The sequence below is a fragment of the Martes martes genome (assembly GCF_963455335.1).
Source record: "Martes martes genome assembly, chromosome: 11".
NCBI classification, from domain to species: Eukaryota; Metazoa; Chordata; class Mammalia; order Carnivora; family Mustelidae; genus Martes; species Martes martes.
In genome coordinates, this window is record NC_137899.1 from 3022550 (window position 1) to 3049018 (window position 26469).

Consider the following 26469-nt stretch of genomic DNA (forward strand, 5'->3'; position numbering starts at 1 on the left):
GTTTATGCTGCACACTGGCTATTGACTTCCCTTCATCCTCCACTGTCCTGAGGGAATCCACCGAGACTAACATTAGTTAGTTACTTAGTTAGGGGGTGGGCTGTCACTCAGCCTTGCTTCGCTGACACAGTACAGAGCCATCACCTGTCTGAGCGAGTTGCTGGGACTTCGAACTTTCAGAAGGGTGTTACCTCTTGCAGTGAGAAACAATTTTTATTGACTTCACCTTCCTGGCTTTTCTAAAACCGGAAGTCTGTGGCTTTTGCAGCAGCTAGGTTGGAGGGATCGCAATGGGGTTATCTGTGAAATTCCTCCACCCTTCTCATTATTTGGCGCCAACATATTTTCATCTGGAATGTGTGTTAGCGTGTCATCTTGTAGTCAGTGTGATTCCCCCATGGTGCTACTGTGACACAAACATGGGCCTCTAGGTTCTGATCCTTCCACTGATAAACATGAAATTCAAAAATGTTTATTTGCAGTTTTGTCCCAAGGGATAAAATCCTAGAAATTCTGACACCGGATCAATTTCTTACCGCCTCAAAAGAAGACAGACTGATGAGCATTTTCTCAAGTTTAAAGGAGACTCTAAATCATCTAGTCAAAAGTTCATTTATTTTAGACAATGGGCAATTTCATTTTGATCATCCTCGAGGACTGAAGTTCATGAGAGATTTATTTAATGCTCTTCTAAGGGAAACCCCAGAGAAAAATAAGACTGAAAATAATTCGGAGTTTCTTGCGGCCGTGAGTCAGTTGCTTTTCCACACGAACAGCTCTGAGGATCTCCTCCGTCTCAGTCACAATCTTAGGTCAGCTCTACAGCTTGTGAGAGAAAGTTCTACAGAGGCAGCGCGTCTCTTGGACATGCTTGTACATTCTCCTCCCGAGGGTTTCCGTGACTTGTATCCTACACTCAGGAAAGTTATACTTTCCAATCTTACTAGTTTGCTTTCCTTCATAAATAATTCATTCCCTCTAAGAAACAGGGCAACATTAGACATTACCAAGAGATTGCTTGGTGTTATCTCAAGAGCTGGTGGAGAAAGTGATGCCCCAGAGCCTCTCTTGGAGATGTCTGATACCCTGACCATGCTGGTGAGGGACATCGTTGAGATGAGAGACCTTGCCACCTCGGTGACCTCCGCTGTGGAGCTTCTGGGGCTAGCCACGAGAGTTGCCCGGAAGATGGCCACCATATTTGAAACTCATTCCATCCCCAATACCACTGATGCTATGAAATTCTTCGACAGTCTCTATACTGTTTTGCGACAAAGTGTTCGAAATGTTGTAAGAGAAATAGGTACTTTGAAGAACATAGACCATTTCACATCAGAAAATATAAGCAACTTGTTGACACCATTTCTTGACTTGGCTTTTGGGATGATTGGGGTCAAACCTAATATTTTGCAAGATTCTGATGTTAATGTGTCTGCGAGCACGTTCTCATATATGAACCAGTCCAAGGACTTTTCTGATATTTTGAAAGAAATCGCTGAATTTTTAACTTCTATGAAAGGCAATTTGGGAGACATGGAGCATCTTGTGGTAGCTTTTAATAATGGGACTCAGATATTCGCGATGGATTCAGTCAGCATATGGGAAGAAGTTTTGGATTGCTTAGTTCCTATAAATAATATCATCAACCAGATAGACTTCTTACGTCCTAATCCACTTCCCACTGATAGTTACCCTCAAGATACAACATGGGAAAGAACCCAGGAAGTGATCCTGTTTTTGGATGAAATGCTATCACAAGACATCATGGGGATCGGGACTTACTTGAGAAGCGTGATTGATCTCACCTTGGAAGCTCTTTGGAGTGACTTACAGAAGGATGACTGGCGTGTCTCTAATCCGTGGCTGGCATTTGCTCAGCATCCAGCTAACCTTTTGAAAGCCATAGAAACAGCTGGGGAAGTCTCCGGTGGAAGAGATGACCCGAGTGGACCTTTGCTTTCCAATATGTCTCTGATTCAGAATGTAACTCGTCGACAGCTTGAAGAAGCGGTCCAGATTGTGTTAAAGAGAATGGCTCTCTTGAGGAAGGAACTTCCCCTAGATAACTCTCAGTGGATAAATGCCACGAGAACTTTGTTCCAGCCCATTTTTGAGAGTCTTGTTCATGTAGCCACTGGAAAGAAGATCACATTGGAAAAAGGAGAGAGGACCAAAAAGGTGACGGCTGGTTTTCCTTCCATCCTCCAACTGTCATCAAGTTTCGAGCAATTCCTGAAGGGGTTCATCGCATTGATCGAGTACTGGCAAGAGGTCCCGTTGATGGATCAAAGGTAATGAAACCCCCGATTCACTTCCTTTTTGCCCCCTTGCAGTAACTGCCAAACAGGACTCTGTAGGAGTGGCCTGGAACCAGGTAAGCTATGGTTCTGGACTTCATCTTGATTGGACTCCGGAGTCAGTTCCAACATCCAGTGACTCGAGTCTGGTGTCTCCGTGACTTGACTTGTGATTTGGCATTCTGATATGTTTTGGATTTATCCAGTGGTGTTTGACAGTATATTATTCCTTTTTCAAAAGTAAAAACTTCTTGTTCTCTTTGCTTGTCCCGAGCTAGGTACATACACAGTTTTTCTGTTTCTATCCTCTGGCTGCCAAAGATCCCTCTGTTTGGTAGACAGATAAGAGTGTAAGACTATGCAGTCCATGCAGAGAACTGTGCTTTCAGCTGTAACCACCACTCGGAAGGGACGGGCAGCTCTTAGTTTCTTTTCTCTTTAAAGATTTTACGTTATCTCTGCACCCGGTATGGGGCTCAAACTTACAACCCCGTGATCAAGAGTCATGCACTCTACCGACAGCCAGCCAGGCGCCCCGGCTTTCTCCCTCTTTAGATTCAGTCCAATCCTGTGGTTGATCCACCTCCAAGCTCTGCCCCCATCTCTGAGAGACAGGTGAGGGGAGCCCTGCTCTGGTCCTGTCACTCATCGTGTTCTGGAAGTTTCTACTGCTTCAGGTTGGAGGATCTGTGTCCTGGGGGTGCAGAGTCTCCGAGACACCGCTCTGTCCCAATCCTTCCTTCTTGTGTGTGACAGTACCTTTGGATGGCCTGCGGTCCCTGCCTGCTCCTACCTTTCTCTTCATCCCACGGGGAGACTGGAGGTGCCACTGAACCCTCACTCATCTGCCAGAGAGTTTGAACTGTTTTCTGCTGCAATGGGGCAGCGCCTCAATCCAGCCGTTTTTTAATAACTTGGCAGGATTTCCTCGGTTAGCGAGACAAGGGTCCTCTGGCTTGAAGAACTGTCACTCCTTTGACATTTGCTGCCTTCCAGAGGTTCTGGCTTTGCCTCTGCACTGCCTCTGATCCCTCTCCCCACCGGGTGGGACGGTACACTCTGCTCTGAGTTTCCGAGTGAGCTGGAGGCAGTCTTGGCAACACGTACACTCCACCAACACCAGTTTTCATTGGATGTTTCCGGTTCTCCAGGGAGGGCATTTGTACCGTCCACCAAGGGTAGGAACTAATGGGCTGTGGACTGGCTGTGTGGCCGACACCCGGTCACTAAGCTCACAAGGCTGCGTTCCACGCGTCCTCCGCTTCGCGGCTACTTGCTTTCCTTCTCTCTGTTTTCACTCTTCTTATCATCGGCTTCTTCCATGGGGAAGACACAGAATGTCCCCAGTGGGCCATCAGATTGCTCATGGGTTTGAAGTCTGATGGAGCCCTTCTCCCTGTGGTGGGAGCTCGTGGGGCCGGCAGCTTACCTGAGAGCAGGTGCTCGGCCCACCTCCCACCTGCCTACCGAGGGCCCACGGTCTACCAAGATGCCCAGGTGATCCGTGAGCATGCTCTAGTCTTTCAAACACCACATTCCTCATATTGGGGGCCGGAAGCCCAGATTTGGAGCAGTTCGATGTCTAACCCAATACAACACACCTACATCACGAGGGACATGGTGGCCTTTGGTGTCTGTACAGAAAATGAAATCATGTTCCTTTTGCTTCCAGGTCCATGATCTTTTAGGCACAACTAAAATGTAATAATTAAAATCCCACATTTTGCCAAAGTATGCACTACCAGATGGTGACCATTACACGGCTCTACACACCATCATGTTTGATTTGGCCCAGAAATGACAATGATAAATGTTTGTCTTCCTGTGGCACTAAAATTCAGGAATAACTATTTCCTGCCCCCAAAATATCCTCCAATTCCACTGCATTTTTGTTATACCTAAAAATAAAACCTCTCCATTTTGTTCTCTATTTTAGAGCAACCCCCTGCCCTTGAATCTGGCTTCCTGAGAGGATTTTGTGTTATTTTGCTTTACCTTCAAAAGCATCGAACAATGTCAGATCCTCTTGAATCTGCAATTAGCTGGTATAACTGTAAAGAAACCCCACCTTTTTCTTTTTTTTAAAGATTTGTTCATTTATTTGAAAGAGAGTGCACAGGAGGGAAGGGTTTGGGGGGGGAGAGAGAATCTTAAGCAGACTCCACACTGGTCATGGAGCCTGATGCAGGGCTCGATCTCGAGACCCCGAGATCCTGACCTGAGCTGAAACCGAGAATCAGATGCTCAACCAACTGAGCCACCCGGGTGCCCCAAAACCTCAGTTTTTAATCACCTCAAAGCGGTCCGCACCCCAGGCAAAAGTGCACAGAATCAGTAAACTCATTCCCGTCCTGATAAATACACACACACCACCCCCATGCTGAACCTTCCACGTTAACACGTGATAACTGTATTCTCTAAGGACTGGTGGGATTCCCAACCATGGACAAACAATACCCCGTCTGGAGAATATCCACGTTTGCCAGGACAGGTGGCGGTCCCCCGTCCCATTAGGTGTGTTGAAGCAAGTGGCTCTTTGGCCGTTCGGAGTCAGCTCCAAAAAGCAGGATGGATTTTAAACTTTTAATTTTTTCCAGAAGGTTTCATTCCTTGGGGAAAGTAAATTTAAAACAGCACGCTGTAGGAACATTGCCTTGCATTTAAACACGCAAACAAACCCTGCTCTGGTGGTCACAGTGTTCTGGAGAATTCCGAGGGAGGCATGGACTCAGGCTTGTGATGTCGCCATGTCGGTCCCCTCGGCGTGCACTCGTGACTCAACACTGAGTTTCCAGAAGCCGAGAGGCTTGTTGATCTCCAAGCCTCAGCAAGGATGTTCCTTTTCAAGGAATTTTGGGGAATTTCCTTGGGCAGTTATACCCTTCATCGGTTGATGTGACCCAGTGTCCAAAAAAAAAAAAAGAGAAAAAAGAAAAAAAAAGAACAGACACGCACACTTGGATAAACTCCTAGGCAGGTGCTTCACAGGTCCTGTTACTTATATACTCGGTTCTGTCAGACGTTGAGGATGGTTTTGAGTTTTGGAAGCAGTGTCGGCTCATTTAAGTGTTACACAAGAGCCATTCAGGGTTCAAGAAAAAAATTCCCCAGCCCTTTTGGCCAGCAGCGTGATGGCAGAGCTGAGCACGAGCCCCTGCTGTGTGTGGGGTCTGAGCCCGTCCAGAACCGCCGCCGTGGTGGGCCAGCCCTCAGCAGCCACCTCTGTGACCCTCTGCAAAAGTAACGGGCTGTGACTGACGAGTTCTGGAAACTACATGGTGTAGCTGGGGCCACAAAGTGAGGCCACAGATGGAAAAGAGTGCCGTGCCGGCTGGGGGTTCTGCCTTCCTTGGGGCCGAGGGTGGGAACCTAAGGGTTTCTAGGCTCTTTCTCTCTATTGGTGAGTTTGAAGCCTAGAGAAGGCACTTCAAGTGCAGGAAGAGGAACAGTGATGGGTGGGAACGGGCAGTTATCAAAGTCAACCTGCATCTTTCAAACAGAGGCGCCTCTGTGGGGTGTGGCGGGTAATGCGTGGTTTTGAGATACCTTCGAAAGGCAAGCATTTGCCACTAAAGTTCGCACTGGGCACTTGCATTACAAAAGGAAAAACCAGCCTTTAGGACTTTTCAGCATTACTGCTTAGTAAAACAGTGGTCTGGACACCGTTATCCCAACACCACCGTTGGACCCCATGAAGACGAACACACATGCAAACACACACACACACGCATGCACGCTACACCTGTTTTGCTGAAAGATAAGAAACTTACATACTAATTCATCCACTGCTGTAAATTTGAGAACAGGTCGAGGCAAGGAAAGGGCAGATAGCCGGCTTCCTAGCCCCGGAATCGATGCTTCCAGAGCGGGAGACCCAGTGTTTCTGAGAGGTCTGGATGGCCACCTGTGTGTCTGGGGTCTGTCATGGAGGAGGGATAGTGACGACTTTCTGTATACAGCAGTGATGCACACGGCTTGCCGATTTTCACCCTTTCATGCCATTGTCTGTTTTTTCCCTTAGCGTGGAAATGTGTCAGATTTTCCAGCAGCTTCAGAAGCCCCCAGAAGCCATCGTGATCCTGCAGAAAGTGACGGTGCTGGTTCTCCGTGTGTTCAGCATCTTTGCAGGTGGGCTGTGCATGTGACAAGGGCCGCACGTTGCCCCATGCAGGCTTTCAGGGACCGGCTGTCCCAGGGATGGGACGATTACCCCTGACTTTCTCTTAGAGGCCCGTGCGGCCTTCTTAGCCCCTGAGCTGGGCTTTGGTCTGTGTCTTCCCTCCTGGCATGTGCGTCCTTGTCTCCCCAACCTGAACTCCAGCTGGACTCTGTGACTCAGAGTGGAGGGCAGCTCTTCTAGAAGGACGACGTCCCTCTTTCTCCGCCGGCAGGGATGCTGAGCAGACTTCTGTCAAATGCAACTGTAATGCCCTAACTTCCATGCCTCCCTCTCCTAGAGTTGGTGCTGTTAGGCCTGAGGGTGCAGAGACAGTCGGTGCGGGGACAGTGGATGCGGTGACAGGACCAGAGTCCAGGAGCAGAGGATCTGAGCCTCCCCTTCTGTAGGGCTGCCCCTCCCCCTCTCCCAGGTGGCTGCCCAGGTAATCACTCTAAGGCATCCCTGGTGAGGCAGAACCCAGCTCCGTGCCCACAGGAAGGGGAATCAGCCCGTGTGGGGCGGGGGCTTCAGGATCAAACGGGCTGAGCCCCGGTCCTGCCCGGCAAGTTCCTGCTGAGCCCTCCGGAGTGGGAGCCACGCTTGATTCAAAGCACAGGTAGGAGGAGGTACATAAAAGCAGACGGGAACCCAGGTCGTCTCCCGGGGCCTCGAGCACTGTGGGTGTCCCCTCCCCCTGCACTCGGCCACCCTGCACAGTGCAAGCTGAGAATGAGAAGTAGTAATTTAGGGACCAGCACAGGGATCGTTTAGGCTGAGAAACAGGGAAAGGGGATGTGTGTGCATGCACATGCGTGTGTATATGTGTGCGTGAGTGCATGCACACACATGTGTATATGTGTGCGTGCGTGTGTGCGACAGAGGTGGGGACACATCTGTCGATGTAAATGAAACCCCAGCTGGCATGTAGATCTTTCTCTTTTTTTAAAAAAGAAAATCTCTACTTCTGATTCGAGATGCTGTGAACGATGGCAAAATTCTGTTGACTTCCCAAGCGTCGAATATCTGAGCACACCCTAGGACAGGCCACACATGTTTTCAGCCGCACAAACATGCTCTGATCAATTGCAAATCACACTTTTTTCCTGCGTCCCCAATGCTCATCTGACATTGAACCCAGCCGCCTTCAGACACAGAATGATTCTGACATTTCTCAGTCAAAACGTAATGGCTGAAGTCTGATGTGATGACTTTTAAATGAATTAAATGTTCACTATCTGCTGGGTTTATGTTTATTCCACCATTCTGCAGTGCAGCCCCTAAAGGAAGGTTGCAGACTTGACATTAGGTTTCGTTGGCGACAGAATTAATTTTGGATTTGTCTGTTTCATTTCAAGAAAACTCGGGCATGCCTGGGTCTCCTTCAGACCGTCATCCAGTTTCCTCATTAATCCGTCACACATTTCTGGAATAGGAGGGGCCCTGACAGGCGGGGAAGGTGTGAGCACCGGCCGGCGAGGATTTGGGGGTGGGGGAGCCAGAGGGGCACTGGCTCTTGTCCGGTGACACAAAAGGAGTAGCACTCAGACCGGTGACGGTTACTATTGGAAATGGAGTATTTTTAGGATCCGAGTCAAATTCGGTGTCATCGTCAGCTGTCGTTTTTGTCCTCCGGATCTAATACCTGAAATGTGTGAGGATGTCTGCACGAGGGCAGGGGTGTGGCCTGGTGGGCTCCCTGAACCAGAGGACTTGTCTTCTTCAACCTTCTGGTGTCCCCAGTGGGTACACTGAGGCCCAGACAGTGGCGGTGGGCTGCCCGGGACCTGGGAGTGAAGAAGTCAGGGAGTCTGGTGGAGCAACCTGTGGGACTGGGGGAGGAAGTGGGGGCCTGGGGGGGGGCTTCTGAGCCAGAGGGGGGCTCCAATGTGTCCCAGAGCCTGGAGGTGCCCCTGCTGGTGGGTGGGAAGAGCCAGGGCTTGGAGCTGGGTCTGCAGAAGCAGCTTGAGGAGCAGCAGGAGTGGATGGGAGTGTGGAGGGAGAGGCTCCAGCGGGCGGGCGGGTTCCTGGCCTCGAGGGTGGTCCCTTCAAGGGTGTGCTAGAAGCAGGGGCAGATCTGACAGACCCACACATCCTCCCTGACCAACCTTCCGGCAACGCCAGGCCCCGGTCCCCACCTCTCCCACTTCCTCGGTTTACCAGGAAAGTGGAGGGTGGACCCGGTCGTTGCCTAAATCCATGCGGTCAGGGAGTCCCTTCCTGGAGCGTCGGGCCCCGTTAGGTCTGGGTGACATAGCTCCCGAACACGTTGTCCTGTCTTCTCCAAAGCAGAGGCTCCTTTTGTCCCCAAAGACAGATGCTGGTGCATTACATAGCACGTTGCCCCTTTTGTTTGTGTTTTCCTAGGAGATTGCTTAAGAGACACATTTTGCATTTTTTACTGTAAAGAGATCTGTTTTCAAATTCAGAGCAATAGTCACATTAATGAGAAACTAAACCAATGAGGCTTTCAGGGGGTTGCTTCTGAAAACTAACTTCATGACTTAGGGTGTATCCTATGTGGTCGGCATTCTGAGTGCGGTTGACCCCCGCGCAATGCAGACTTTGGGGCTGCCGCCCCCTTGTACAGTCGGAAATTCTCCTATAACTTCTGATGTGCCAAAACTTAACTACTAACAGCCTGCTGTTGACCGTACCCATAATACAGACAGTCAGTTAACATGTGTTTTGTATATTCTATGTATTATACACTCTGTTCTTTTTAAAGTTTATTTACATAATCTCTACATCCAACGTGGGGCTTGAACTCGACCCCGAGATCAAGAGTCCCAGATCCACTGACTGAACCAGCCAGACACCACCCCCCCACCATACACTGTATTCTTACACTAAAGTAAGCTAGAGAGAAGGAAGTGCTACTAAGAAAATTGCCAGGAGGAGAAAATGCATTTGTAGGCTGTTCTGTAAAAAATCCATGCATGTGGTAGACTCATGTGGTTCAAAACTGTGTTGTTCAAGTGTCTTCAGGAGTTCAAGACAGTTTTTAAAAAATTACTTTGGAGAAACAATGTAATAATGTTAAGAAGCAGAACTGGGTTTTTTGCCAAACTGAAAAAAATTATTTTAAAGTTTTTGCTACTCCTGGCAATACATTTCCTTTTGTATAGAGCAAGGCGGCAATGTTTACCAGGCGTCTGCTAGGTGCAGAGGTGTGTGCTGGGAGCAGGCGGTGACCTGGGACAAGACTCCAGCAGAGGCCCTGGATGGTTGGGGGCAGCATGCATTTACCTGCTGGGGGTGTGGCGGGGCAGGCTCAGTGCTGGCAGGAGGCAGGTGTCCTGAGGCAGAGCTCTGAAAGACAGTGTCAGGAGAGGAGCTCTGGGTAGGGCAGGAGGTGCAGGTGGCTTTGGGAAGTGGGGAGGAGTCCGGGGAATGAGCAGGGATGGGATGTGACTGGCGGCTGCACAAGACTGTGGATGCCACCTCACCCTTTGGGCAGATTCCTATTTTCGACAGAAAATGAACAAATTGTTTAGAAATTGTGCAAAAAGGAAGAGAGTTTTACTCAAACCCAAGTGAGGGCAGCTGCCCAGATACGCAGTCTTCCCAAGGAAGAGAGTGCTCCCAGGAAGAAACTTGTGGTGTAGGTGTTATAGGATTTGTGTTGTCTCAGTGCCCGTGGCTCTTGGTCGCTCTGCTTCAAAGAAGGAAGAGGTAGACCAGAGTGAGAGAGATGGACAGCAGAGCAGTTTACTGAGCAAGAGCATAGAGCTCCCGGAGAGGGAGGGGGGCTCCGAGAGGGTTGCCCCTGGAGTTTCTAAGTTTAGGGACTTTTATGAGCTCTTTTGGGGAACTTTCTTAAGCAATCAGGTGTGCTGAGTCGTGCCAACCCTGGCTTTGGTCATGTATGTGTCTCGCTGTTAGGTTCATGCCCACGTGCTGATGGTCTTTTTCTGCTGACACCTGCGGTCTAGGTCTTAACCGCCCCTCGCCCGTGATACTGACAATGTTTTTGTGGTTGTCTTATTTTAAGACATTTTGCAGAATTCATTTCTGCAAAGGCTGCAAAGCAGAATGTCAGTGTGGTCCTGTGTACACTGCGGAACGGACGTTAGTGCTGTTTGACCTCAGCTGTCCTGATTCCCTATTTACTTGTTGTGGACCCTGGCCCTGATCACCTACTGTCCAACTCACTCCTAACCCAGGGTTGTATGTTTCTTATTACATCAGTTCCAAAGCATCATGAGGAAGGATATTCCGGAAAATTACAAACTCAACCTTCAGCTTTTAGTATGTTCAAGGTTGTGAGCTTTGGAGGTATCGGTACCTGGGAGATTTTTATTCATATCTTTAGTCTGAAATGTTTCTTTTTGGTCATTTGCTAAGGAAGCAGGTGTACCATGTGTGCCGGGGCAGAAATAACGCCCCCTCTCTGAGGTCTGGTGAAGTCCTTCGTGAAGTCGCTCGGACCTTGGTGAATGTTGACGTACGGCTTCCCATTTCAACAATGGGAAAGGTTGGGGATTTCCTTTGTCATTAGAACCAACCATGTCCCATTAGGAGGAGCCCTGTGACTCAGAGGTGAAGATGAATTGGGGGCTGGGGCAGGGAATCGAGAGCTGTGGGAAGCGTTAGGAGCAGGTGGAGAGGTGGGCTGGGAGGCGTGAGGTAGGGGACAGTCGTGGGGAGGGCCTCAAATTGATCATGTGAGTAATGCACCCCTCAAGCTGGGGCACTTTGGGGAATCAAAGAGGGCACTGTTCACAGCTACTCCCAGGCTGTCGGGGAAACCAGGGCCGTCCTGGGCAGACCTGGTGAACGAGGTCCCTTCCCAAAGGGCTACGGAAGGACGGGCCGGCGTGGGGAGGTGGAGGGTGTTAATTTCTGTACATTCAGTTACTCCCAGAAAAACACCAAATGCCAGGAACTCAAAACCACAGCTTCCCCTTCATATTCTGAAAGTGGATTTTGATGACTTAAGAAATGTTATGAATGTCTCATCCTTTTGGGTCTTTCAGAAATGACTTGGGGGGAACCCCTCACTGGGGAGAGGACCGTTTACCGATGACGTGTCCGTGTGCTTCCTCCGGCAGAAAACCCTTCCTTGACCAAGGACATGCTTTGTGCTGCTCTGAGCTGCAAGCAGGGTGGGACACGGCGGCTGATCATACCTGCTCTCCAGGGGGCCGCCCTGATGCATGACCACTACCAGGTTTGTCTTCTGCCACCGTCTTCCTTATGTCTGGCCACTCGAGACAGTCTGCTCACGCCCAGCGTGCTGGCTGTGTCCCTTTCACCACACAGCTGTGTTGGCCACACCGGAGGTTAGCCCTCGGCCATCCTCCCCCGGCTTCTGCCGCGTGAGACGGGCATGTTCCATGTTCAGGACTCCAGCAAGCAGGTTCTTAGCCTCAACATCGTGGATAAGCCAATGATACGAACATCTGTGAGAGTAAGTTGTGTGCAAAATGAAGGCTCATCAATATCTAGTTATTTTAGTGCGGTTTTAAAAAAAAGATTTTATTTATTTGAGAGAGAGTGAGCACCAGCAGGGGAAGCAGGAGGGGGAGAGGGAGAAGCCGGTCCCCCGCGGAGCAGGGAGCCTGATGCGGGCTCGAGCCCAGGACCCTGAGACCATGACCTGCGCCGAAGGCAGATGCCCAGCCGACTGAGCTGCCCAGGTGTCCTGTGGGGGTTTTACTGCTGACTGTGTCCTTGAGATGGCTCCCATCTCCTGCTCCTGTACGGTGGGAGCACCTTACACGCCGCTGCGTGTCTCTAACCAATTCTGTGTTCAGGGATGTCGCCTTGGTGGCTCGAGTGAGGCCACGGTGACACCATTTATACCATGGAAACTGGCAAATTCTACAAATAAGATCTTTCTCCCCGGAGAGCTAGTTACTAAACACTGACCAGCCCACCATGGGTTTTGACTCACAGCACACACGGGTGAGCACCGAGAGCCCTTTGCTGTATGGGGACCAGCCTCGAGGCTTCCTTTTATGGACTTGGATGGGAGCCCAGTGAGCAGCCACGTGGGGCCTTGAGCTGGAGCTGGGCCCGCGGTCGTGCCTTTCGCCCACGGCCGGCTCCCTTCCCCTGGGAGCCAAGGCCACGGGGCCCGCCAGCAGACCTGACCTTCTGGGGAAGGGCGGACGACCACGACGTGAGTCTGGCGATAGACCGAGTGCCTTCCTTTCTACAAGGGCCTGACCCGGATATCGTTAATGGCTTTTGTGTTCCAGCAACGCCACCTGAACACATGTCGGGGGAGGCTGCATGATCACAGCAGGCCGGGAGAAGGGAGCCTCGGAGGGAGGTGGGAGGTGGTCAGGCTATGCCCCCGGATATGGTGCGGGGAGAGAGTGTGTGGGGGGGTGGTCCCTGCATCGGACTTGGGAAGAGTCGTGATCCAGCACTTTTCCAGAAGGACACTGATTTATGAGACCATCCAAATCTTATCTCCAGGTTGCACGGATCTCTGTCCTGTATTAAATGTAGACCCATAAAAAAACCCCGACAGACGTCTCTTGAGTGCCGAGTGGTGTTCGCAGTCATAAAGGAAGGCGAGCACGCCCGCTTTCAAAGCTGCCTCGAAGGCTGCCTTCATGCTTCCAATTACGAGTGGCTGCCAACAGCTCGGGCTGCCAACAGTTAGGTCCGTCTGGAGAGCGAGCAGGAGTTCATGTCTTTGATGACAAAAATAGGACGGGGCTTATCTCAGGGTGCGAAGCCTCTAGGACGGCTCAAGGTTTTCAAGAGTGCGAGGCTTTTAGAAACAGAAATGCTCCCAGGCTCCGGGGTGTGAAGTGCTCGGTGCCCCGCAGGGGTGAGCCAAAGGCACAGCTATTTTTAGTTTTCCGGCGTCGGACAGAACATTCTGACAGGGTTGCATCGGTGCCAACGAGGCGTCGCACCGGAAGGGAGCGTGGTGCTCGGTGGTGGAAAACAGCGGCAAGGAGCTAAACAGAGATCAGAAAAGAAATTACATTAAGTTATGATGCGCGTGCCCAGTGAGTCGAGATGTGGAGAATGTGGCTGGAACCCAGGCTGGGTTTCTGACCCTCTCCCCAAATCTAGCCCTTTGGACCCACCTCTGGACTGCATTGCTTCTGCAAAGCATGCTGGGTGCACCTCCCTGACCGGTTCCTGTAGACCTCCGGTGGTCAGACCCTCACTTGTGCACTTGGTGGCCTGATCCTGTCCCCAAAGTCCAGCCTTGTGGAGGTCAACCTCGGCCTTTGCACCCGACAGTCCTTGCACGGAGCCCAGTGCGTCTGTGACAAAGGAAGACGGAACTCACCTTCCAGTGTCCTTGCTGCTGGGACGGGATGTCCACTGTCCTTCTCCACAACCCTCTATATTTCAAAATTACTGTGTTGCTAAAATTAAAAATAAATCCATAGTGGGAATATGATAAATGAGTAGAATTGCACAAAACTGGCATAAAATTACTGAATTCTGGACTACAGGCTCTATTCTAGGAAGGAAGGCAGTGTGGGGCAGAGCCCCGGGGCGGTGGGCTTCATTCACCCTCTGTTCTCAGAAGGGAGTTGTACCCCTCGTTCTGACCCGGGGAATCCGTGCACCTGTGTGCTGGGCAGAGGGGCCTCCACAGAGGAGGGGGAATACTGAGACGGGACCGGACGTCCCCCTGCCTTGTCCAATGGCTGTCTGTTGGCGGGCGTCCTCCCCGGGATGCAAGCCTCCGGGAGGCGGGTGATGAATGAATGGCTGATTGGATGGACAGCTCTGTAGGATTTCTGTTCAAGCTTCACCCCCTCCCCCCCCATTGATTGGGAAAATGTGAACTTGGAAAGGGACCCATAATCCTGAGCAGGTTAGTGAGTGGGTATCGGGTGTGTGGTGGTCTGCTGGCTGGGTGGGGGTCCCCGTGACGCGGTTCCGAGGTGCTGCTGGTGGCGCGAGTCTGGGTGCCCCAGTCCCGTGTCGCTGCTCCCAGTGAGCGCTCCCCTGTTACCCTGGTAACTCCTGGGTCCCCAGGTGGGTTCTGCTCGGCTGTGTCCGGCGACTCCAGGGCTCGGGTACCGTTCCGTATCTTCCACGGTTCACTTTCCTTGGGAAATCGATGACTTAGGTCTCTCTGACCAGCAACACGATTCATGGTTTCATGTGCAAGAGAAACCGATGGTGGTTTTGAGGGAAATTTTTACGCGTTGTGTTGAGCAGAAATACTACGTGAGGGTCGACTTGCATTCGATCCCTTTCTCGCCTTCATTGGCAGAAGCTGGGGCCGCACTTCCACCGTCAGGAAGAGTGGGGGGTGTCAACAAAACACGGTGACGTGACCAAGTTCTGGCGAGGTGGCTCAGTTCTGTGCAGCAGAGTTTCTGGGTCCAGGGAAGCCACTGGGGCGCGTGTCTGTGTGCACGCCGGCACGTGGGCTGCTTTTCAGTTCTTTTCCGTTTTACGTGACTGTGTTCATCACGCGATTTTACATACGATGAATGTTTTGCATTTTATAGGTATTTTATATAGGTGTTACTCGTGTGTGTGTGTGTGAGAGAGAGAGAGAGAAATGATCAGTATTTCATAAGGCTGGATCGTGCTTCAAAGAAGATGCTAAGACAGGGGCGCCTCAGCGGGTTAAGCGGCTGCCTTCAGCTCAGGTCATGATCTCAGAGTCCCGGGAGGGAGCCCCACACCGGGCTCCCTTCTCAGTGGGGACCCTGCTTCTCCCCCTCTCTCTGCCCCTCCCCCCTGCTTGTGCTCTCTCTTTCTCAAATAGATAAGTAAAATCTTCAAAAAGAAAAGAGGCTGCTAAGGTAGCCAAGGACCCTTAGAATTGGGCCTAGACCGGGAGTCTCACCGTGCTCCTCACCGAGGGGGGCAGGGACCTTCAGGTCAGGGGAGACCCAGGTTTTTCCCATTGTATCTATGGGCAGCCACATACGATTTCTTCTCAGGAGCGGGCTCTGTGGCTGGGAATTCTGTAAAGGTTCAGTTTTCAAACCAGGAATGAATGAACTCCGGCGCCAGCTGGACAGTGCTCCTTCTCCGGCAGGCCTTGGAGAGCACGCCACGCCGCCTGGACCGTGCGGGGCCGAGCCAGGACTAAGAGGCGGGATCTCCCGGCGCCCAGCCAAGGGCTCCTTCTGCTGCTCTGCGAGGGGCAGGTGCAATTAGACCTGCTGGGACGTCCTCAGTCTCCAACACTGTGTTTGCCCAGGCAGAGGAGGCGAGCAGAATGCTTGCATCGTACGGAGTCCTCGGGGTGGGCTGGGGGGCACACGTTTACCCAGAAACCAGGCACGAGCCTCCATGAACAAGTGTGCGTGCTTCTAACTGGATCTCTGCTGTTTTCTAGGAAATGCAGAAGCTGTGGTCCTCACCCCCTCAGCTCAATTGTGAAGGTCTCAGCAGGAATCTTTCTAGCTCCTTGGAAAGCCTCAAGAGCAGCCTGGAGCACGCCACCGACCGGGACTGTGAATGCCGGCCGCTGCTGGACTTGGCTCGGCAGCATGTGCGCACGTACGTAGGTCCTGGGGCCCCCCGCCCGCCCCCGTGTTTTCCTTCATAAGGAAGATGTCTTGAGTTTCTAAATCTCATTTTGTCCGTCTTGGACCATGATGGGTGCCACATCCAGTGTCTAGACAGCAGCAGAGTTTTCCACGGCTGGGAGATTTCAGTGGTGAAATATACGGGCGGCGTTCATGGCAGGCTCGCTTTACTGGTGAGCGAGATGTGAGGTCCAAGATCTGACGCTGTAATACGGTGTTCAGTATGTTTTGTAAGAGCGGGCAACGATTCTTCAAATTCCCTTCTTACTGGGCTAATTGTGTCCCGTGTCCTCCATGTGCAAACCAGCGGAAGAGGAGGTCCCACATTCTGTGTCCTGCAAAAAGACTTAGGCCCAGGAAGAAGGGTCGTCGACTCCGTAATATCCCACCTTCTCACGCGTTCCCTGATCTAGTCTCTCCCGTTCTCTCCACATTTATGAGAAGCGACTTATGCTTCTTCGTCCTCCCAAGTCATCTGGCCTGGCCGGGGCCCCAAGGAAACCGTGCTGGGGTCGTGACAGTCACGGGCATCCCTGTGTGGAGGGCGTCAGGAGATGTGGTGTGTCTGATTATCTGAAGAACTTTCTGGAAATATGATGTTATCCGGCTCATCTCCCGGGAACGGAGGCTGGATTGTTCACTCCAACCTTGTTTCTGGTGTTTATCTTGCCTACGTTTGCTTTGATTTTCTGCCATTTTAGGTTGGCCCAAAGCCTCGAGAAGACCTGGTTGTCCGGGCATCCCGTGCTGACCTTTCTTGACAATTTCACAGTGACGCAGGGTAAGATGCATTTCCTCCAGCTCGGCTCAGTTACGAAGGAAGCGTGCTTTCTCCCACAAATACGTTACTGAAGTAGAACGTACAAAGGGAAGGTTGCACTGTATGTGACAAAGTATTCAGAACTTGGCTGCGCTCATGTATTTGGAGTTAAGAAGGAAAGTTCTGGAATCCTACGTCCCAAAACCAGAACCGGGGTAGAAGAGCAGCTTTTGTGTCGTCCTGTCCCTGCCTCCCCGGACAAGCCATGTGGTGTCCGTATGTCTCTGCTTTCCACCTGCTCTATCTGTACAATTCATAGCACCAACATGCCACATGTGGAGAGTTCTGGAAGCCCCTTATGTGATCCTCCTCTTGGTAAAAAAAAAAAAGTGGGATAAGGAAACACATAGAATGAGTCTTTCCAGGAGCTGGTCACCTCCCTATGAAAAAGGTCTTTGTAGAGTAAATCCTAAAATACACGAATCTTAGAGTGGTCAGGAGAACAGGAAAGACCACACACCCTGGGTCTGTTTTATTTTGGTGTGAATGACCTCAGCTACTCTAGGGTAGGGGACATGGTGTCCTCCAGCATGTGCTATGGACCGGACGATCCTTGCCAGGGTCTAGTATGGATTTGTGTTTTCACAGTCAATATTAGCCAGACGTTTATGATTACGGGATTTCCTTTTGATGATTTTTCAGATGTAAAAGTCAAAGATTTGGTGCAGAACATCTCCAAGCTAACCCATGAGCTTCAATCTTCCATCCACATCTCCAACGAGACTATCCACAGCCTTCTAGAAGCCAGCATCTCCCGTTCACAGGTGCGGAGCTGATGCGCCTCTGTCCCCCCGCCCCCTGCTGTCCCGGGGCCAGCCTGGCGCTGTGGTCTCTTGTCCCCTGCTCTCCCATCCTATGCCGAGGGGCTAGCCGCAGGCAGGAAGGACATGGGAGGGCAAGCCAGGAGTGAGAAGGTGTCTCTCTTGCATCAGAAACTTGGGATCTTTAATTTCATAACATTGTCTTGTTGGGGTTAGAAAGGGTAAAATTGGTGATGATATTTATTCCCATTATTTCTAGCCTTGATGCACGACACCCGCCGGGGGGTCTTGCTTGTTTAGGTAGGGGTTGCAGAATTCTCAAAAATATGCAAAAACAGAAACACATAGAAAGCTCTAAATGTCAGCCGTGCTTGTCAAGAATACCCGTGTGCCGTCTGTGTGCAGAGGAGGTGGCTTATCACACAAGCAGGTGGGCGATGAGCCGTGTCCCGTCCACGATGGCCAGGACACAGGGTCAGCGCACTGAGAGGGGGAGGGGAGGTGCATGTGCTGGCTGGTGGGGGGTGCGGTTTGTGCACAGAGATGGGGAGAGTGAATCCATGCCCCCCACAGCTGGTATCACAGGATCCTTGGCTGTTGGGGAGATAGCCTCCCAAGCACTTCTAGTTGGCATCTACTCTCTCCACTGAGAACCTTCCGGAAGCAGTAACCGTGAAGATGGCTCCCAAGTGGATGTTTTTTATTGAAAATCTGCGGGGCCCCAGTAGACACTTAATTTCGTGTTGATTTTGGTTAACTGGGGCCCCGTGCAAGCTCTGGCAGGTAGATCCGTTACGGGCACACCTCACTTTAGTGCGCGTGCAGACCCTCACAGATTTTAGGTTTGTGGCACCCCTGCATCGAGCAAGTCTATCTGTGCCAGAGTTTCAGCAGCGTCTGCTCCCATCACGTTTCTGTCGCATTTTGGTCATTCTTGTGATGTTTCAACCTTTTTCACCATTATCGTGTTTGTTACCAAGACCTGGGAGCCGTGGTTGGGATTCAGACGGCAATTAGCAGTTTTGGGCAATAAAGCATTTTTTTTTAACCCAGAAATGTACTTTTTAAAGACACCATGCTATTGCACACGTAGTAGACTACAGCACAGAGCAAACCTATGTTTTACGTGCACCGGGAAACCAAAAAATTCATTTGACTCTCATTATCGTGATACTTGCCATATTGGAGCAGTCTGGGACCAAACCACAGGATCCCAGAGGTGCACATAGTGTTCAGCATTAACTGCATTAAGAAAGACATCAGTAAGAAGCCAGGAGCCCCGACTTCAAATTACAGTATCACCAAGTTATTTATGCTGAGTCACAGTGTCTTGTCTGTCTTCAAGGAAAAATCCTGCCGGTGGTTACTGAGCACTACATACAGATTGGGGGTGTGGGGGTTGGAGATAAGGTGGGTGCAGAGAACACGTCCTTGTACGTTAGCAGTGATTAGATTCGGTTTGAAATCTTCAGTTACTGGAACTTCTAGTGGGGGCGGGGAGTCCCTCTTGGGGTCCCTTGCCAAGCTTATAGGACTTGGGCTTAGGCTCAGCGATTAAATAGTTTTTAATTGCAGTGCAACTGACCTGTAACATGAAGTTAGTTCTGCGTGTCCAGCACGGCAGTTCACCAGTCACAAGCATTACGAGACACTCGCCCCGACACGTCCGTCACGGTGTCATTGTATCCTCTAGGCTGTACTTTTCATTCCCGAGTTATTCCTCTTGTAACTGGACATTTGTACTGTGATCTTATTCCCCGTCATGCGGTTCGGCCGTCTCTCCACCCATCCCCTCCTTGGCAAACGAACAAACAAGAGGAGACCCCAGAAAAGAGAGGAACTTACTCCTAAATACAGAGGAGGGCTCCACAGAGGGTGGGCTCCGCTCTGGGGATGGCGGCCGCCCGAGGCAGCAGGCGGCCAGCAGGTGTCACTGGCGCTCTATCCTGGGAGGGGCCGGGCGCGCTGGCCCTGGCTGCTCGCATTCGCGTGTCTCGCTTTGCCTCATTGACCGTGTAAACCATTGTGGTCCCTTAAAGAGCTGGGCCGGTGGGTAATTGGGAGGTTGCGTGGCTCTTGCAAGCCTGCATTTCTGCCCTTCAATGAGATAATGAAGCTATTTGCTTTGCTTGCGAAAGGTTTCCACGGACCCACCCGTGTCTACAAGGTCCTAGGGAAGGAATTCGTGTTCGGGGAGGGGACTGCGCTGTGGGGTCTGGTCTTTTCTGGACCGCCAGGCTGACAGCAGCACCATGTTTTTGGTGGTAAGCTCGACGGCTTCCTCTCTGGGCTTGTCTATCCTACTTTCCGTCAGTTTGCGAACCTGTCCCATGGGCAGACTGCCAGAACCCGCATTTGTTCGTTCATTCATGGAAAAGCTCCCTTTCCACGAGGGGTCCTTCCTCAAGTGCTAAGGGAGCAAATGTTCCAGAACCTTCTGTGGCAGTGGCACACAAAGACATAAACGTGCTGTATGGGGAAGACCCCCTGGGTGGGTGACGCGTCAGCGGTGGAGATGGGTCACGCAGGGGCTCAGGCAGCCATGACCAGAAGCCATGGGCTGTGAAGAGCCACGTGGGAGAGGCCCAGGCTTGGACACTCAGGGCACAGGGCTGGAGGCAGGGAGGCCGGGAGGCTGGAGGCGCCGCCACTGATCCCAGGCCTCGGTTCTGGCTCCGGGCGCCCCGGGAAGTTCCCTCCCCGGCGGTGCTGCGTTCTTCACCATGAAACCAGAATCACAGACCTGGGCATGTGGCGTCCGCCTCGCCCGCCTGCCTCCTGGGCGACCCCTCCACCTGCCCTGTGAGGAGAGCAGGTATTTCATGCTGCGATGCCCTGTCATGGGCCTTGGATCGACGGCCACTTCCTTCTTTGTATTTGGCCACATTTTGATTCTTTAAAATTGCAGCAGGGTCCGAGTCAGGACCCAGGAAGACTGGGAGTCTGTCTCCTCTGGAGTGCTCGGCTGGTCTGGGAAGGCGGGCGCTGTCCATGGTCCTGCGCGGGTTTGTCGCTCCTCTGGGGGTTCTTGCGGAGGAGTGGGGAGGGGCCCCAGAGAGCCCTCATCGGGAAGGTGTTCTGAGACTTTCTCTAATTTCGCTGGGGCAGAGAGGGGCGCACCTCTCGTTGGAGGCTGGTTCTGTGGGCGTCGTGAGCAGCTGGCCGGTGCGGTTTGGGAGCAGAGAGATTCCAGATGGGAATTTACCCAACGGCTCACATCCCATTTGTCGCAGCACATGGACTTTGTCTCCTGAAAAGCTGCAAAACCTTGTTCTTGGTGTGGCTCCCTCTGGGGTAGACAGCAGGCAAAACTGGCTTTTTCCAGCAACCACCCGCTGCAGGCCCCAGCTCCACCCCAGAGAGAAGACAGTAATCAGTGTGTGAGTGGCGTTGACGGTCTCTGGCCCACATGGAGGATTCTGGCCAGGCGTCCTCTGGAAGACACGGCCAGCTCTGTGGGGCATGTGACCCTGGAAGCTAAGTTTCCCCCATTTCCCACAAGGGACCCCATCTCTGGGCTTCAGCCTGGATGTGTGGTCCTGTTAATCTAGACCTCTCTGCCTCTCTGCTACCTCTGAAAGCAGAACCGTCCCTCGCTGCTCCCAAGGGGGTGCACCTCTCCCTGCTCGCACCGGCGCAAGTAGCTTTGAACCTGTTTTAGAGGATTTGCGCTGATCTCTGCCCAAGTATCTCTTGCTAGTTGCAGTCAATTATTCCTCACTTCCGCGAATCTTTCATCCTGTCTCTACTTGGCAAAGTGTCATGCCTCTCTCTCTGAGCCTTGCTCGTCCCCAAGGAGGGGAGCACACCGTGTGTGTGTTCGCTCAAGTCAGGAGTGCAGAGGGTTGGCCGTGGTCTGGGCAGGTGCAGGAACACCTGCTTGTAAGTTTGTCTCTTAAATCAGCCACTGCATATAACCTGGGGTCCTGGCAACGTCCTAGCCTTTGGACGTCCTAGTGCGCTGTCTGAAGGAGAGACTTTGGTATCAACATGGCTTGTTGACAGTGGCTCTCCCAACGTGGCTTGTGGCCATTGCCACTCTTTCCAAGAGCTCGTGGATGACCCACAGTCAGGATTGATCCAGGTGCCTACCCTGCTGTGTGCTGCCAATTCCAAGGATCCACTTTAAGAAATAAAGCTAAGGTTGGTTGGGACACCTGGGTGGCTCAGTCGGGTAAGCATCCGACTCTTGATTTCGGCTCAAGTCATGGTCTCAGGGTGGTGAGGTCAAGCCCCGCGTCAGGCTCTGTGGTGTCCCATACCCCCGCTCTCTCTCTCTCAAAAATAAAAGAAAGAAAACTAAGGTAGATTTCATTTTCTCCATGACTTTCTTTCTTTCTTTCTTTCTTTTTTTTTCAAGATTTATTTATTTATTTGACAGAGAGAAATGCACACAGAGAGAGAGGGGGAGCACAAGCAGGGGGAGCAGGAGAGGGAGAAGTAGACTCACTGCTGAACAGAGAGCCCAATGCGGGGCTCCATCTCGGGACTCTGGGATCATGACCTGAGCCGAAGGCAGATGCTTAACGACTGAGCCACCCAGATGCCCCCTCCATGACTTCCTAAAAACTGTAGATAGTAGCTCCATTCTCCTGTCTGGAGCCTGGAGAGGAGAAAATGTTCTGGAAGTGGAGACAGAGAGCCAGGTGGGAGCTGTGCGCCCCCCACACCCCCATCCTAAACTGCTGCGAAGCTGGGATCTGCCTCAGTGGACAAAGAGGGCTGTTACTGCTGCCCCAGGGGCCAGCCTGCAGCTCGGTGCAGGGCAGAGGGGGCCTTGTAGACACAGGGAGAGCCATGGTCAGCACCCAAGTGCCCTCAGCCTTCCTCTGGAGCCCTTCCATCTGGTCTGCCGTCCTTCCCGACAGGTCCTCATAGTTCCCTCCTGCCCCTGATGCTGGTGCTTGTCTGTGCTTGGAGCTTGTCATCGTGGGAGCAGATCTGAGAGCCCAGTGGGACACGGGGGGCGGAGAGCCCCACCGCTCCTCTCTGCTGGTTTGGATGGAGTGCTTCCCCTCTGCTCTCATCTGGCTGACTCTCTCGGCACCCCTGAGACACGGCCGACTTGCTTTCCCTGTTCCCAGTCCTTCTGCATCACTGGCCATGTTTCCCGCCTGGTCATAATTAGGCGGAGAGTGGCCATCCATTTCCATGCTTCCTTACACCTCTGCGTTGCAGACTGTCAGCTGCGCAGAGCAGGGGCCGTCCCCGAGGCACGCCAGGCTCTCAGCGCAGGGAGCTGCCCTCCTGGACCCCAAACACAGATGTGTGAGCCAAGTGTCAGCACCTTGGCCTCCCTGTTTCTGATTGGTGGCCGTATCAGCCTAAGCAAAGCCACAGGTCACAGACGCATGGTTCCCTCGGACGAGGACTCACACGTGGCGTGTCCAACCTGACAAAATGGAGTGTTATTTCTGTTTCTTTCCTCCCCACCTGTTTCCACCTGCTTCAGGTGGCTTCCATGCTGGAAAAATGGACGTAGTGAAATTCAGGGAGGGTGAAGAATAAGGTTTGGAAGACGACAGAGCAGTGGAGACAGATATGCTCAGATATGACTTGCTCACGCAGTGTGCCCCCAGTTTCCATATGATGGGGCGGGACCCTTTCTTTTGGTTTAAATAGGTGTACACAAGTTTTTAAGACATGTTTTTGCCCTGGGACAAATTCTAGGAGAGGTATTGACCATGACTCCCTAGGGGCCACCGGGTGATGCTCTAAATGGCAGCTAAGACCAGGCTGCAGAGCAAATGCAGACGAGTTGTCATTGGCCCGTTCTGGTTGATGCTCACTCGAAGGCAGGGACAAGCCTCTGGAGTTGTGGGCTTGGGTGGATCCCATTTTCAAGGAAAATTTCATATAGAAGCCCGCTCCATGGAACCGACCAAAGACAGGCTGCCCCAGTCAAAGCAAATGTTGGATGTTTGTACTCCACCCGTCACACTCATCCCCCCACCGCCCCAGCTGTGTACCCTGCCCCGATCCAAGGCAACTGCCCTCTACTCCCAGGAGAACACATTTGAAAACAGTGGCATTAAGAAAATCTTTCCCAAGTTGTGTCTGCACCCTACACGTCCCATATGGAAAAGGGTTTCTTGGTTAATTAGGTGTGAAAACACTAAATACATCTCACACAAAGATTCAAAAGGTACATTAGCATAAGAGTGTCCTAGCCATTTGTGATGGTTGGTTTTGTATGTCAGGTTGGTTAGATGTGGTACCCAGGTGTTTGGTCAAACGCCAGTCTCACTGTTGCCATGAAGGTAATTTTGGAGGAGATTAACATTTATATCAGTAGATGGTTGCATAAAGACCATGATGCCGGTGGGCCTCGTCCAATCAGTTGAAGGCTGTAAGTGAAAAGACTTTAGGTCCCCAGGCAGGGAGGGAGTTCTGCCTTCAGACTCCCAACTGCAGCTCCTCCCTGGGTCTCCAGCCTGCTGGCCCACCCTGAGGATTTTGGTCTTGCACCTGCACAATCACTCCAGACGGTTCCTTAAAATATTCATAAATGCGCACCTTATTGGCTTTGACCGATAGACCTGATTAATACCGTCTTCTATTTCTTTTTTTTTTTTTTTTTTTTTAATACCGTCTTCTATTTCTTAATGGCTTTCCTGCACCCTCTTTGGCATTATAGGAAGGCATCTGGTGAGTCCTGTGTGCTCGGGAGGCTCCTAATAAAAACAGTAGCTTCGGTTCACAAAGGGTCTTGCTTGGTCTGGATGGTTCACACCAGTGATACGCATCACAGTGTAGACAGACATTGGAGGTGCAGTTGTGAAATTTCGCTTTATGCCTTGTCCATTTTGAAGGTCGTTCGCTGAAAGCCATCCCCAAATGGAGACGTGCCTCAGATCCCCTCCCTGTGGCACATAACGGTCATACTGGATGTCCCAATCTCTCCTCTGAGTGGGTGCGCTTTTTCTTTCCAAAAACGGTAACAAGCGTGGAGAACTGGTCTTCATTTCGGTTGTGGAAGAGAAGAGTTGCACACTGACAGCTGAAAAGTGAGGGTTGAGACCTCATGTCGGGGGGAAGAGTCAGAGGCTGTGTGTGGGGCCCGCAGGGTCGAGGGTGGAGGGTCCTGTGGTCCTGCTCTCGCGTCCTCAGAAAGGGCAGATCCCTTCAAAATTGGAGAATTATGTGCACATTTTTAGAAACGTTTCTACTAGGAATGTTAGGAACCGCACAGAAGCTTGGATTCCATGTGTTTTTATGGGTAAATCCTCAGCCCGTCGGGAAACGTGCTTTCAGAGTGGGGGTCCCTCACTGAGGAAGCGCTGTGCTGGGGGCCGCAGGTGCCGGCTGGGCTCGCCTCTGACCCTCCCACTTCCACGCAGGTGCTCTCGGGGGCCCTCACGGTGGCCCTGTCCGGGAGGTGCGATGCAGACGCTCTCCGGGTGCTGCTGGAGCTTCCCGAGGCCCGCGGGTCCTGGGCCGCAGCGGAGGAACTGTGCGGCCTGCCCGGGCCCCACGTGTATGCTCTGATTGTGTCCATGAGTCAGAACCTGAATCTGCGCAATGTCATTTACAAAGTAAGGGGGTGACCGTGGGGGGCAGCCTGACTGCGGCCGTGTGCCGTCTGCAGAGGGGCGGGGGGAGGGGCAGGTCGGTGCCTTAGCCAACTTCCCCGTCTCATGTGTGTTGACTCTGGGGTGGGGTTTGGAATCTGGGGGTGCTCAGGAGACTTTCCAGGGGGTCCCTGGGGTCAGGCCTGTGGGGACACTTGGCACGGCATTGCTGGCTGCCAGTGTGGTCAGCACAGGAGAACCCACTAGGAAAAGCCCTCCTAACTTCAGGGCTGGGTTCCCCTCCTCCTTAAGAACTCTTCCTGGGGTACCTCTGGGGAAGCTGGGTTCCTCGGGCCATGCCCCCTCCCCCTCGGAGTCGGGAGCTGCTCCCACTCCTCCTTGGCTGTGGCTTCTCTGCACCATTGTGTCCTGAGACCCACAGCCTCTGTCTTGTGAGGGTTACATGCCTGCCTCTGCCAGGACCTGTCCAGGAGAAGGTGTGCCGGTGGGAGGGAACACGGGCCAGGCTCTGGTCACTTTGGGAACCAGCTCATTACCTGCCCCACACACTCCTGCACGCAGTGGGATGAGGGTGAGAAGGATCTGACAAATCCAAAGATGACAATGTGTGCTAGAGAGAGTTGACCGTAGACAGTGAGCACGGCTGCCCTGGGACATCCCTGATTAGCCCCCACTGACCGCCTGTGTGGACGGTGAGTATGGCTGACCCGGGGACACCCCTGATTACCCCCCACTGACTGCCCGTGTAGACACTGAGCACAGCTGACCTGAGGACACCCCCGATTACTCCCCCATTGACCGCCCTCTGGGCTCTACCTCTTCTATAAGTTCCTCACCTATCCTCCACTGTTCGGGTCTTAGTTATGCTCTCAGAGACCTAGCTCTTGCCCTTAGGGACGAGTCTTGTTCCCCATTTCTCCCTGGGGTGGATTTGTCGACGTCTGGGCTAATCAGAGATGCCACAGGTGTTGCCAGTCCGGCAAGGGCGCTCTGGGTGCCTCCAACCTGGGGGAAGAGCTTTGGGGTCGGGAAAAGGGGAGGTTTGCCATCCCGACCCTCTTTCCTCTGTGGTCTCCCTCCCATGGTTAAGTATTGGGTTACACACACGCACACCCATTCTGAGCACAAGTGCTAACTTTCAGATCCAGTACCCCCTCCCAATTCCCCACGCGTCCTCTGGGACACGGACGTGGCCCAACGGCGAGCCAGGGTTTTAGTGCCATTCTGTTATGCACACAGACCCCCCCACCCCGCCCCCGGTGCTTCCAAGTAAGTCCTCTGTGGAGGGGCATGAAGATGACGTGTGGGTTGGGGTCAGTCTCCCAGATGGAAGCAGAAGGACACCACCACTTATCACACCCGCTACGATGCGTCGGGAGCCTTCTAGGAGCACGGCTGTAGGAAAGCCGCTGGACAGCATA

The 26469-nt window shown here is 52.3% G+C and overlaps 1 protein-coding gene across 1 annotated transcript in view; it reads left to right on the forward strand.

The window, feature by feature from the left end:
• Positions 1–26469, forward strand: part of ABCA13 (ATP binding cassette subfamily A member 13) — a gene marked incomplete at both ends in the record, with an annotated part of 337321 nt that overhangs the window by 79304 nt on the left and 231548 nt on the right. Inside the window, 7 exons of the mRNA XM_080818179.1 lie at positions 483–2291; positions 6319–6425; positions 11508–11626; positions 15743–15906; positions 16637–16716; positions 17398–17519; positions 24857–25051. Coding sequence (XP_080674305.1) covers positions 483–2291; positions 6319–6425; positions 11508–11626; positions 15743–15906; positions 16637–16716; positions 17398–17519; positions 24857–25051 — 2596 coding nt within the window. The remainder of the gene's footprint in view (positions 1–482; positions 2292–6318; positions 6426–11507; positions 11627–15742; positions 15907–16636; positions 16717–17397; positions 17520–24856; positions 25052–26469) is intronic.